Source organism: Phaseolus vulgaris, chromosome 8 (genome assembly GCF_051622355.1).
Source record: "Phaseolus vulgaris cultivar YP4 chromosome 8, ASM5162235v1, whole genome shotgun sequence".
Classification (NCBI taxonomy): Eukaryota; Viridiplantae; Streptophyta; class Magnoliopsida; order Fabales; family Fabaceae; genus Phaseolus; species Phaseolus vulgaris.
In genome coordinates, this window is record NC_143505.1 from 9,740,170 (window position 1) to 9,755,248 (window position 15,079).

The following is a 15,079-nucleotide window of genomic DNA, read 5'->3' on the forward strand; positions in this document are numbered from 1 at the left end:
GATTCAACACTCAAGGACCAAACATATTGAGATAAGGCATCATTTCATCAGAGATCATGTACAAAATAGGAATTGTGAAGTGAAGTTTGTGGAGACCAAACTGCAGTTAGCTGACATCTTCACAAAGCCTTTACCAAAAGAGAGGTTTTTCTTCTTAAGAAATGAGTTAGGTATCCTTGATCTTAATAATCTCTCCTAAATCTGTTTTTGATACATGCTAAAGTCTATTTGTGAAGACAAATAGGGGAAGAATTAATTGGTTCTTGTATATCTTTATCTGATACTGTATAAAATGTTAAAATCTCTGATATGAAAGTGTTTTCTGCTGCTGCTAATAGAAACAACCGATTGTTTCGTGTAAACAACCGATTGTTTATCATGTTTTATGCTTTGAATGAGTAATAATCTAACTTGCTGCTGTAAGAAGCATTGGACAGTATAAATGTTATTTTTGCATGAACTGCTTCAGATTCAATCAGAACGAACACAAGCACCAGGGATTTGTCTTCATCAAATAGGGGGAGATTGTTGAACCAAGTGGTGTTCAAGCTTTGAAGAATCCAAACCCTTTGAAGGATGTTGAAGCCTCTGTTGTGCTTGTTGTTGCTGTGCTGGTTTAGCTTAGTTCTGGGGTAGTTTGGATGTTGTAATCCACCCTTTGATTAAATCTAAAGCATAGGCATTCTCAATCTTTGTGAAAGTAAAATGTTTTCAAACTAAGTTAAAACAACCGATTGTTTTGTCGAAACAACCGATTGTTTATACTTAGGTGTTTTGAGAAAAAGATTGAAAACTGTTTTTAAAATGGTTGAACTGTTAAGAACCAAAACAACCGATTGATTCGAGGAAACAACCGATTGTTTGTTTTGGGACCATAACAAAAAATCTGTTTTATCTCTGACTAAGCTTTAAATGTTTTAACTGCTTACGCTCCAGTCATTAAATGCTTTGACCAATCTTTTAATGCAATTTAAGAGTTTGTTAAGATTTGATAACAAACTACATCTTTGAATATATTCAGAAAAACAGATTTGACAATTAATCTTTGACAAGTTTTTGCTAAGAGTTTTTGAGTTTTTCAAAGAGCTGAGATTGCTAAGAGTTTGTGATTGATCAAAGTGTATGGAATAGGATTCTGCTTGTATTGATTTCAGATTATCTTCTATAACAAGTGTAATCCTTGTACTCTGTTAAACAAGTTTCGTTTCTGTGTTTGCTGGGATTGGATGTGTGTTCTTGAGGGGATCAAGATCAGCAATCTTAGTGTTGGTGTGTTGGCCAAGGAGAGTGTGTTTCTTGAGGTGTTCAAGGTCATTCTCTTGGTTGTTGTGTAAGTGGTCAAGGTGTGATTGCTTAGTGGATTTCCTCAGGGTTTCTGAGAAGACTGGATGTAGCTCTGGGTTTGGAGTGAACCAGTATAAACAACTGTGTACAATCTCTCTATCCCTATCTCTTTAAATTCAGTTTTGTTATTTGATAACTGGTATAAACAACCGATTGTTTCGGTAAAACAACCAATTGTTTTTCCAGTATTGTGCTTTTGCTTTATGTTTTGGAAAAATTGATTTCTTAATCAAGGTTTTATTGAAGTATTTTCATTCTAAGCTCAAAAGTTTCTGAAAATCTTTCTTAAACAATTCACCCCCCTCTCGTTTAAGGCCATATATTCTAACATACATGTTCCTAAAAAATATTTGCCAGTTTCTTCTTGCACGCCTACTTTTTTCTTCCTGCACCTCTATAATGTTGTGCAAACACAAAACTGTCTCTATATAAAACTATATATTTATTTTTTTGCATTTCGGATTATAAAATCTGGTAAATTTTCATATTGGTGCTTCTAGTAAAATTTTGGATTGGCGTCTCCGGTAACTTCCTGGATATGTACTTTCGGTAGTACATGAATGACAGTGTTAATCCAAAATAAAAAATGCAGAACATCCATAATTAAAAACACCATTTTGGATCCATCAATCCGTAATTCAAAAATATGCACTATGGATTCAGAAATCCATAATTGAAAAAAATCATTCTTGATCCACCAATCCGTAATAGAAATTAGACTTCCGAATTCAGCAATTCAGAAATCTAACAATTTATGTAAACTTTGCTTCCGGAACACCCCCTCATCCAGAAAGCAACATGATTCACTTCTAGATTGATGAATCCATAACACACTTCCAGATCCTGATTTCAAATAAAAGGTGAAGGTCAATTTTGGGATATATAAAACTATGGGGTGTAGGAAAAAAAATGTAGAAATGCAGGAAGAAATTGCCAAATATATTTTGGTTCTAGCTCATTCATGAGTGAGGTCTAAGTTTTTTTATCACGCTCAAAACAAAAGTTGCAATAAAGAACAAAAAAGAAAGCAAAACAAAACAAGAGAAAAAAAAGAGAGAACATCTCACATTTACTCTTGGCACCCCTCATTTATTTTTATGACCCCCTCTTTTACTTTTAGCACCCCCTCACAAATTCACTTTTTTTTACAAAGTTCAAGGCCAGTTTCAAGATTTATAAAATTGTGGGGTGAATGAAGAAAATCATAGGGCTGCAAGAAGAAGAAGCCCTTTCACAATACCACTCATATATTTTGAACTTACATGGTACCACAACCGTATGAATTTGGGCTATTTCTTCCTGCACCCTAATAAATTTGTTCCTGCACCCCATCATTTTCAAAGAAGACTGTTTTACCCCTTTTGAAAATGACTTTTGGATTGTTCTTTCCAAAATATTTCCAGAACATATTTTTCATAATACATTTTATTAATTCTAGATTTACCGGAAATCAAAAAAATGTATTTCAAAAAAGATATTTTGGAATATTTTGCCTTCTGGATTTTCTATGGAAACGCTCTTTGCTTATAGAATTCTTATTCCAGAAATATTTTTTTGTTTATGAAACCCCTATTGAAGAATTACATTGAATCCCTATCCCAGAAATACTTTTTGTTTATGAAACCCCTATTCAAGAATTACATAAAACTGTGAGAGTAATTTCAATATTTTAAACTGTGAAACACCCTCAATTTTGGTAGGGAATTGAAGGATTCAATTTGCTTTTGGAGGAGTTGGGCCCACAGTTTTATTAGAAATTGAAGGAGCATGAGAGGAAGCTCATGTAAACCAAAAAAGAGTGAGAAATGGGCTTCATGCGTGGGTCCCACTATTTTTGTTGGGGCAAATTTTTCCTGCACCATATCAATTTTAACCTTTACCATATCAATTTTTTAAAATTTCAAAACTACCCTCCTGCACCATATTAATTTTAACCTCCACCATATCAATTTTTTTAAATTTCTAAAACTACCCTTATTCCAAATTAAAAAATCTAAAATAATAATTATAATTGAGAAATAAAAAAATACATTCTGAAAAAAAAATTCTGAACAAAAAACTAAAAATACATTCTGGAAAAAAAATTTCAGAATATGTTTCGAAAATTGAAATCCAAAATATTTCAAATAAAAAAGTTAATAATTTTTTCCATTTTTATGTAAGGTTATTTTCGTCATTTAGGAGGGATATTTTTGTCATTTTCTAGAACTGATTGGGTGCATACTGAAATTGATATGGTGGAGGGAGAAATTGTCTTTTGTTGGTGAGAGGAATTTTTCCATGCTAATGGACCTTATTTTCACATTGTTTTTTGCACCTTTAGATTGGCAATTTCTCCCTCCACCATATCAATTTCAGCATGCACCCAATCAACTATAGGAAATGACAAAAATATCCCTTCTAAATGACGAAAATAACCTTACACAAAAATGGGAAAAATTATTTTTGAAACTTTTATCTGAAATTTTTGTATTTTTAGTTTTGTGATTTTTTTTCCAGCATATATTTTTTTATTTCTCAATTATAATTATTATTTTGGATTTTTTAATTTGGAATAAGGGTAGTTTGGAAATTTAAAAAATTGATATGGTGGAGGTTAAAATTGATATGGTGTAGGAAGAATTTGCCCTTTAGATTTATAACAAATCATGGGCTTTTATTTTATGCCCTTTTATTTGCTGTTATTCCCACCGTCAATTTTTTTGGTATTACAAATTTTTTTTGATATCCGTATCACTAACCAAATTTTTTTTGATATCCGTATCACTAACCAAATTTTTGTTTAAGTATAATCTTTTACTCAATACCGTGTTCAGACAAAAATTAAAAATAAACAACAGAAATTATAGAAATCTAAAAATAGATTAAAAAAATGTCAACAAACATAAAACATCTTTTATCCTAAAACTACTTTATGTTTAATTTTATTTGTTATGGCGTAGGTCCATTCACTCTTTTAAAATATGAGTTCCACTAACAAAGTCCATGACATTCTGACAGTCTTTTTCAAAAGCATGTGTTTAACGTCGAGAACTATGCCATCAATTTACGACAATTCAAGGCTTGTTATATTAAAAGTATACCTTCTCTTGTAACATTGTATGCAGGGTGTAGTGTACATCCCTAGCCATGTCCTTCGCATCACTACACGTATATGAAAGCCTCATATCATGCTCCAAAAGCTTACCAACAAAAATAATGCATAAAATATAATATATAGTTTCACAAAAGTTTAAATATTTCTTCCTTTTTTAATTTATAGAAACATTTTTAGAGACAAAATCGTAATGGTATTGAAGATCCCACGTCGACTAGAGATTAAGACATTTCATTATATATAAGTGGGTGCAAACCTCATCCCATGAGCTGGTTTTATGGGGTTGAGTTAGACTTAAAATCCACTTTGTAATAAATGGAGCTCAAAAACTTAAAAATTGAACAATATCTCAAATAGATAATGATATTATCTCAACAAATCTGAAGTTAAAATAGTAAGATAACATAAAACCTCTTAAAAATATCTCTTTTTTTAAAAGTGTATATAATGAGAGAAAGTGTTCAATAATATATGGTTATTATATAGTCTTTACAGAATAACTTAAACAATATCATAACTATCCATTAATAACAGTAATAAAACTGCTCATGACTAATCAATCCTAAAATTGAATTTAATCACATAATAATAGATATTTATTATTGACTATATAGTAAAAACTTAATGTCTATAATAAATCTTAACAAAACTTTATTTTAATTTAACAAAACTTTATTTTAATTTTTTAAATTAAGGTTAATACAACATTCTGGATGACTCAATCCGATATGATATATCCTTTAGTATATCACCTCCACAAAATAAAGCACTAAGATGAAACCAATGCACCACCACTCCTTGGCGCTCTATGTTTGCAGAAAAGGAAGAAAGAAACCGTGATATACTTGCTTTTAGGTTTTAAAAAGTCTGAAAGATATTGTTGTAAATGCACATAAATGTTGGTGAAGGAGAAAACACCTGAATTCTAAATATTGTTTACAAAATATATGATGATTTTCAAATAACATATGTGATTTGTGTGAAGGGGGATGAATTGAGTTCTATGTTTGACTTAGATGAAATGTGACAGATACTTCAAATATTAGGGTAACAAGTTTGTGATTAGTGATATTAAATATAATAATTCTAACAATCTAAATTACATAAATTAATAAATTAATTGTGTGAAAAATTATTCATCATTGATTATCTAAATTATATATATTAATAAATTAAACGTGTGAAAATTTGAAGGGAGTTAGTCGTGCAAGGAATTTGTCTTGAGTTATGGACTATAAAGCTCAGACACTTCTCTTAAATGATGTGTCGGTGTCGGATACTCATATCGGACACTGACACTCGTATGACACTTGTAGAACACGTATCCATGAAGTGTCCAATTCAAAAAGTATTTGTTGGATTTCTAACAATTCTAGTATGGTTCTAACACAATTTTAAAAAGAAAAAATATATTAATTTTCTAAAAACTCAAACTTATTGTATAAATTTTTATTATGATTATAAAAATAAGAAATAAATCCTTTTGAATCAGTCATGAAAATCATTTTTATGCTCCAAAAAATAATATAGAACATACTTGTGCACATAAATCTTTATTGTTAATTTATATAATTCATAATTATATTATATAGATTTGTGTCCCCATGTCCTACATATTAGATATTATATGTATCTTCGTGTTCGTGTCAGTATCTGTGCTGCATAGGTTATGGAACTCAAATTTGTAGACCAAAAGATCTTATGATGAATAAAATGCTAATTTATGATAAAGATATATTTAATAAAATTCTTTTCAAAATTTTATAGATGTTATTGTATTAAACTTAGGGTATTTAGACTAATATATTGAAATGGAGTAGATAGACTTTATTTGATGTCGCTTCTACATTGTGGTGCGATTTAAAGAAAGCGTGTGAGTATTGAGAGGGTATAAATTGATTTGATTTTAATATGAAATGGGGTTTGGTGAAAAAGTCAAGTTGAGAGAAGACGTTTAAGTTGTGAGAAGACGTTTGGATTGATAATTGTCAATTGAAAGTTAGATTTCTAAGGTTGTTTAATAACCTTTTCATCATAAATAATCCCCTGAGTCGCTTTGGTAAATGGAATAGAGACAATTGGTTTGAGAATTCAAGTGGAGAAGAGAGTGGTTTGAATGAGAGAAGACTCAAGTAGATGAATTTATGACTGTGCTGGAAGGTCAAATCTTGAAAACAGACAGGGAGAACAAATGGTTATGGAGAGACCCGCAAATCTGTAAGTACTCTGTCAAATTTGCATATGCAATCGTTTCTAATTCTATCCCAAGTGCACTTAAGGATATGTATAGGGTTATGCGGGGTTTGTTGTTCCCACCATCAACACAATGTTTTGTTTGGACAACATTGCAAAACAACATCGCCACAAAGCAAAATCTGATTAGAAGGTCAGTCCACCTTGCGAATTCATCATGTGTTTTATGTGGGACCGAGGAGGAAATGTCTTTACACCTTTTCTTAACTTGTCAGATTGTGAGCGTTGTATGGAATTGCTGTAGTAAATGGACTGGGGTTAGATATGTAAATCATTTTGCTCTAAAGGAACACTTCGAACAATTTCATTGCCCTTGGCTTAACAAAGAAAGTAATAAGTTGTGGAAAGGAGTGTGGGTATCCATCATCTGGTGTATCTGGAAACATAGGAATGAGATTGTGTTTAACCAAGTAAAAATGGATGTGAGTGAAATCTTTGCCCTCACCCAAATGCAATCGTGAGTTTCGTTAAAAAACAAAGCTCCAAGGACGCTTTTTTTCCTTTGGTAGCAAAATGTTGATTTTGTGAGGATAAAAGGTCGATATGTATTGACAAATTTTTCTTTCTTTTTAGACTTCTTTGAGAATATATGATGTACCCTTAAGGTATATAAGGTTGGGGCACCTTTTTTGTGCTCTTTTTCTATTAATTTATTATTTACCAATTAAGAAAAAAAATATTTTATTTAATGTGATCACATATTTTATATTTTGTATTTTTTTTACTATTTTTATAATTTACCTTTCTTGTAATTTTTTAATAGTTTACCTTTCTTGTAATTTTTTTTAAACCATACCTCGTATAGGATATGGTATAGAGAGTTTGCTAAATATATACTATATTCTTTTTCTGGTAGATGTTAATTATGTAACTCTTGATTTGGTAAATCATGAACTGCGTAAATGTATATATATATATATATATATATATATATATATATTTATAGACACGTTTTGAACCATAATTAATTTTAGATGTTAGATTTAAAAAAATAATTTATTACTAGAATTAATAAAGTAAAGGAAAAAAAAATTCTATGTTAACTGTGCGAAAATTTTGAAATTACGTTTACCATAATTTGTAACGGCGTTTAAAAAAAAAAAATCATGCACGTTTTTTTTTTCTTCCTTATCTCCATTTCTCTCTTTCTCCATATTCTTTTTTTTTCTCTCTTAATTTTCTCTCTCAATCTTCATCTATTTTAGAATCTGATCGGACCACGTTGAAGCTGACGAGTTAAGGAACATTTCTATCCGATCAAATGTTTAAACAGAGTAAGTTCATTTTTACTCTAAATATCCTTTGTTCTTTGTTTTTTCTTAGGATTTAGTCATCAATTTTGGTGAGGTCAGTTGAGAAGTTTAATCCTCTCAACTTAGTCTACTATATACTGAATTTTTGTTCTGTTTGGATAACTTGGCCTGTAAATCTTGAAGCTTATCCAGACCGTGTGAATAAAATTTTAAAAGTTTTTTGGAAAGTAAGCAATTGAGGTAAGGGAAGCTAAATTGAATTTTTAATAAAACCCTAGGCTAGAAGATCTGGATGTGGAAGGGACGTGGTCTCAATATTCAATTTCTCTTGCAGGATGTTGTGTGTTTATATATATTGGGTTGTTTGTTTATATGTTATTTAAATTTGTGGAAATATTAGGTTTTGATGATTTAGTATTAAAGTGTTATTTTTTTTATGTCAAAATAGACTTTTGAATATTGTGGATCACTTTTTGAATGATATTGTATGACAGGATGGTATGGAATTGAATTCATACATTTGGGATAATGTATGGATTGATGTTTGTTGTGTATTAAGTATTGATGCATATGTGGTAACAGAGATCTCCGAGCTTCACTGATGATCTAAGTCACATAGACTAAGATATCAGGTGGTGAGAAGCTGATGGGGGAGTTCATGCACACCGTGACACGACTTGGGTTGTATTGAACTTACCCTGATCCTTGCTGTTGGATGTTGGATTCGCTGGTAATCTTTGGATCAGGTGTTAGTCTCTGGTAGGACTTACTTCTTTTTTATCAGCCTGGTAGGACTTACTTAATACGAGTCTTCCGGTAGAAGTTGTTTGTTGAGTATTTTGGATGTGTAGATCCATGTGAGATCTATGTGATTGGTTTATGGTTGAGATTTGTTGATCATGTAATTTGGTTTTCTCTTTGGATTTAAGTGTGTATATTATAAAATTCTATTTTCACTAGCTTACCCTTGCTTTTCTTGTTGTGTTTGAACTGCTATGATTGTACTATGTACACGAGCAGATGACCATACAGGTGCAGGAGAGCCTTAGATGTTTCAAAGTTTTATTTTGAGCTATGGATATGTAAATATTTGTATTTCTATAAATCCTAATAATGTATTAGGAATGTTTTGAAAAATTCAAAGTTTATATAGAAACTGGTAGAACGAACTTTTATTATAATAGTTATATGTAAATTATGGGGTGTTACAATTAATTTTAGATGTTAGATTTAAAAAATAATTTATTACTAGAATTAATAAAGTAAAGGCAAAAAAAAAAAATATTCTATGTTAACTGTGCGAAAATTTTGAAATTACGTTTATCATATAAAAAATAAAACATATAACAATGATCGGCATTAATAAATTATCAACAGTGTGAAATTTAAAAATCATTATAACAATGAATTAAAAACTAATTAAAACACTAAAATGAAAGGCACATCAAATTTAATTGGAATAAAGAAAATAAGAATCAAATTATTAGTAAATTTTGTTATTTTTATGTTATGTAATTAAAAAATTGGGTTAAGAGATAAATTTGCCAAGATAAAAAGTCAATAAATTATTAGTCAGGTGAGAAGAGACTATAAGAAACACAATAAAATTACTAACAAATTAGAGAAAGATACAACAATTAAAATGAATAGTATCATTTTTTAGCCATTTAGATATATTATATATATATAATAAAGTATATACATTGTTTTTGTTACTGTTTTAAGATGTATGATTATGGCGTGATTTTGTCTTGGGATATTCATTAAAGAGTAATTTGGAATAAATAAAATAAGAATAAAGGGCGTGTTCTTAGCACTTCAACATGTTTAGAGTAACTTCATTAATATATATACTTTATGAATAATAAGATTTTTAGAAATATTTAGAGTTGATTAAGTTTAAAATCGAAGATCAATTTAAATTATTATTATAAAAAATATAATTTATTAAATATTGTATCTTTAAATTGTTGAAAATAAAAGCATAAGACTATATGTTTCCATTATAAGTCATTTTAATAGAAAGAAAATAGAAATGAGCTTTTACATAACATAAGTTTATACATAAGTTAAAAATATAAATGACGAGAAACTATATGAGGGAGTTTCTACATATTAGTTTATCTATTAACAAATTTTAGCTTATAAAGAAAACTACTTTTAATTTTTCTATTTTTTAAAATATTTAAAGAAAAGTCATTTAAACACACATAAATGATTCATTTATTATTTTGTTATATAAAATTTGGCTATATGCAAATAATCCACTATTAAAAGTGATTAATCGACTTTTTAATTGTGAGAGATTTTTAACATTTATAAATAATTTATTATCATAAGTTAATAAATAACTGTATTTGTTGGGTTTCTTTATCTTTGTCTGGGATTTTAACTTGATTTTTAATACAATATTTGTCGGATCCTTAGTTGGTAAGGTTTTAGAAAACCTGTTTTTAGGATTTTGTATAAGAAAGTGTCTCATTTTATTTTATTTATTCTTTATTGATAAAATAAAAAAAAATTATAAGTTAATAATCGGTTAACAGATTCTTAATTCTTTCTAAATAATTGAGAATTATTATTATAATAGTTTAAGGAATTCTCTTTGTTTAGTGAAGTTATAATGTAATAGTTTTTTAAAACTTATCAACACACATCTTTTAACATTCTTTGAATTTTTTTAAAAGTTGTATTGTTTACAAACAAGAGTCTTAACTATTTTCTCTAAGTCTATGAAAATTAAGAAAATACTTTTTAATTAGGCAAGTAAGTCTTGCATAAGAATAATATGAAGTTAAAGTTTTATACATGTCATTGGTATCGTTCACCATTGGAGTGTTAATGTGCATGTGTGTTGCAGTTGCAACAGAAAAACAAAATAATAGCATGAAATAACTCATAAGTTTATTTCATTTAAACAGATATAAATTTAGATATTCTTTGTGTTAACTATAACAGAAATCTCATCTCTAATTTTAAATACACTTTACTCTCTTTAATATAATATATATATATATATAAAGTTTTATTTAATATAATATATATATATATATATAATTTTATAGATAAATGTTGTTGTGTTTTTCCTTACTATACATCATTAGCAATTATTAGTTATTTTTGTATAAATTTAAGTCTCAACACTCCACAAACTTTATTACCATGTTTAACATAAAAAATATTAAAATTATTTGTATAGATATGAATGAGACTCTAATACTAAAACTACAAAATTATTTACTCTACTTAATTAAGTTAATTTCTTTTAATTTCAAAATACTTATCTCACTCCAAAATAAATAATTAAAACAATTATTTTAAATCAAATTAATTATTAATTTAAATATTTGTAAGAGTGATTTACTTTTATTTTTTTAGAAAAAAAAATAATTGCATGATAATGTTTTTAAAATTTTTATTATATTATTTTTAATTAAATTTATAATATTTTTGAATCATTAGAATTAATTAATTTTTATTATTATTTCTTTTAGTTTGATGGAGAAAAACATCCAAGATTTAGAAAGTTTTCAACAACAAATCTTAATTAGTATATTATCATTACTATTTAAAATAATGATAATGTTGTCATTAACATAATTAAAAAATACTACTCTGTTTTGTTTCACTTTCTCTTTCGAATTTAGGACTATGAGAAAAATACAGTTAGTTTTCAAGGAGTTTTTCTTCCTACATATCTTCTTAGTGTTTAAAGTTTTGTAAAAATTCCTTTCCTTTAGAATTTAGGACTATGAGGAAGTGCTTATTGTTAAGAATTAATTGATAATTGGAATTGAAACTGAAATCTCTTTATTAGAAAAACTGTACCGATACAATACAAGCAATGCTATTTATAGCTGTTAAAAATAGAATGAATTAAAAACATTATGATAACAGAAGTATCTAGCTTTAAGTTTTGGATAGTTAGAGTTAACAACCTAACTCTTCTATTTAGCTTATTTCAACACTCTTCCTTAAGCTAAATTCTGCAACACTTCTAACTCTTAACCACTGTCTTAGTTCTTCAAATCTGTCTAGTCTAAGTGGTTTGGTGAAAATATCAGCCACTTGCTCCTTGGTGTTGCAATGCTTCACTCCTAGCTTTCCTTTTCCAACTTGTTCCCTTGAGAAACGAAACTTGGTCTTATGTGTTTACTCCTCCCATGTGAGATTGGATTCTTTGCAAGGTTGATGGTTGATTGGTTGTCCACAAAGTTGCACAGGCTTCACATGATCAAACTTCAAATCATCAAGCACAGACTCAAGCCAAACACATTGACAAATAGAACTTTGCTTGATATGGCAAGGTGCATGCTCAAAGGCAAGGGGCTGCCTCATAGCTTTTGGGGAGAGGCTGTCACCACTGCAGCCTATAGTGTCCTACAAAAATTTGGAGGCAGCTGTACCAGAAACAATTTGGTCTGGACTTAAACCAACTGTTAGTCATTTGAATAAAGCAAGATTAGTTGCTAAGGGTTTTCTGCATAAACATGGAATAGACTACACTGAAGTCTATGCACCAGTGGCCAGATTGGAAACCATTAGATTGGTGATTGTTGTGGCCAGTTCTAGAAACTGGAAAATCTATCAAATGGATGTTAAATCTGCATTCTTGAATGGAATTTTAGAAGAGGAGGTTTATGTGACTCAGCCACCAGGTTTTGAAGTAAAGGATGCCAACCACAAAGTGTTCAAACTTAAGAAAGCACTTTATGACTCAAACAAGCTCCTAGAGTGTGGAATAAACTGATAGATTCGTTTTTGCTCAAGCTAGGCTTCACAAAGTGTTCAGTAGAATATGGAGTGTATGTAAGAGAGTCACAAAGTCAAAGCTTAATCTATGTATGTCTATATGTGGATGATTTGTTAATGACATGGAGCTCAATGACAGAGATTGAGCAATTCAAAAATAGATTGAAGGCTGTTTTTGAAATGACAAATTTGGGAATGCTTAGCTATTTTCTAGGAATGGAATTTGTATACACAAATCAAGGTATTATCCTGCATCAAAGGAAGTACATTAATGAAGTGCTCAACAAATTCAATATGGATCAATCCAATGGAGCTAGGGTGCCTACTGCTGGAAATTTGAAACTGACAAGCCTGGCAGGAGATTGCAGTAGATAGTACTTTGTTTAAACAGATTGTTAGAAGTTTGAGGTTCATCTGCAACAGCCGGCCTGACATAAGCTATGCAGTTGGACTAATAAGCAGATTCATGTGTAATCCAAGAGCCCCTCATATGGCAGCAGCAAAGCACATATTGAGGTATCTTAAGGAGACAGCAGGGTATGGCTTACTGTTTCTAGTAAGCTTGAATGAAGTTGAAGACTGTTTGGAGGCTTGGAGTGATTCAGATTGGTGTGGTGATAAAGTCGGAAGGAAGAACACCTATGGATATTTTTTCAAATATCTGAAAGCACCAATATCTTGGTGTTCTAAGAAGCAAACTGTAGTTGCTCTCTCATCTTGTGAGGCAGAGTATATAGCTGCAGGCAGCTTGTTAATGTGTTTGGCTTGAGTCTGTGCTTGATGATTTGAAGCTGGATCATGTGAAGTCTGTGCAACTTTGTGTGGACAACCAATCAACCATCAACTTACCAAGAATCCAATCTCATATGGGAGGAGTAAACACATAGAGACCAAGTTCCATTTCTTGAGGGAACAAGTTGGAAAAGGAAAGCTAGAAGTGAAGCATTGCAACATGACTGATATTTTCACCAAACCACTTAGACTAGACAAATTTGAAGAACTAAGAGAGTGGTTAGGAGTTAGAAGTGATTCAACTTTACACAAATGACAGCTTCAAACGAAAACCACCAAACTAACTAAAAAACATGGTCTTTACTACACCTAAAAAATAGCTTTAAGAGACCAACCTCATACACCCCACAGGTTCCAAACACCAATCAGAAAAAGAAGATGAAACAAAGTGAAGTTTTGCACAAATTGTTTTTAATTTGTGTACCATGTATAAATTGTTTTTAATTTGTGAGACAGATTTGAATCACTCCTGAAATGGTTCTCATTTATTTATTTTTTATTACTGATAAATATATATATATATATATATTTGTTTCTCTTAATATTAATTTAAACTTATACTTATAAAAATATATGGTGAAATTGTAACGTTTATGCTTTCAATACTCTATTGGTGGAAGATGACAGATGATTTTGAGTTTTTAACCACCTCACATTAAGCATGGCCAAAAATTTCGGATTTCTTAGCTCACTAAATTCAAATAATTAAGCTTCTTCTTTTATATGATTATTTTTAACGACGAAAATAAAGACTCGGTTTTAACTTCTTTTTTACATAGGTTATTCATTACCCTACTTCTACTCTTCGACTCTTTATTCCTGTACCTCCATAACTTTTTTTTAAACCGTCATAAATCAGGCGAAATAATTATTTTGTCTTAGAAAAAAATATACTTTAAATTATACAATTCATAAATATTTTTTTTTCTACTTACACTTTTTGAATTGTAAAATGGAGAAAGTACCTTTCACATTCTATAATCTATAATATTTTTTTAAAATACATTCTGAATTATAAAATTTAAAAGGTATTTTTATTCTATAATCCAAAAATACATTCTCAATTTTATTATAATGTATTTTTTTAAACTATTATAGATTATAGAATCCGAAGGTATTTTCAATCCAAAAATACTTCTTAAATTCTATAATTCAGAGTTTTTCCTAAGTGTTTATGGTAACGGAGAGGGGTATAAAGATTACAATTTTTGTTTTGGAAGATAGAAAAAGGTGTGCTGTGTTACCATACCTTAGCGGTTATCATCTTTTCATATTTTGCTCATCCTCAATCTCTCTATGGCATATTTACTATGATGAATCAAAGGGTAGAAAATATTCAAAATTAACTTAATATACTTTTGAATGAAGTGGTAATTGGTAAGTGTTTTGTTTATTCAAAGATAGAGTGTCTTTGAATAAATCATTAGAAAGATAAAAATTTTATATCAAACTTAGATTTCGAGAATATAAAATTTATTTCAAATATCAAATAAAAATTTATTTACAGGATTTTTTTGATACTCGAACAAATAAGCAACTAAAGAGCAATTAAATTCTTATGAGTTAGTTCTTAATATAATAATATTAC

The 15,079-nt window shown here is 29.4% G+C and overlaps 1 protein-coding gene across 1 annotated transcript; it reads left to right on the forward strand.

Moving 5' to 3' along the window:
• Window positions 1-12,831: 12,831 nt before the first annotated feature.
• On the forward strand, window positions 12,832-13,468 carry LOC137824533 (secreted RxLR effector protein 161-like). The gene is made up of 2 exons (XM_068630199.2): window positions 12,832-13,073; window positions 13,123-13,468. The coding sequence occupies exons 1-2, from the start codon at window positions 12,832-12,834 to the stop codon at window positions 13,466-13,468; spliced, it is 588 nt and encodes a 195-aa protein (XP_068486300.2).
• Window positions 13,469-15,079: the final 1,611 nt, after the last annotated feature.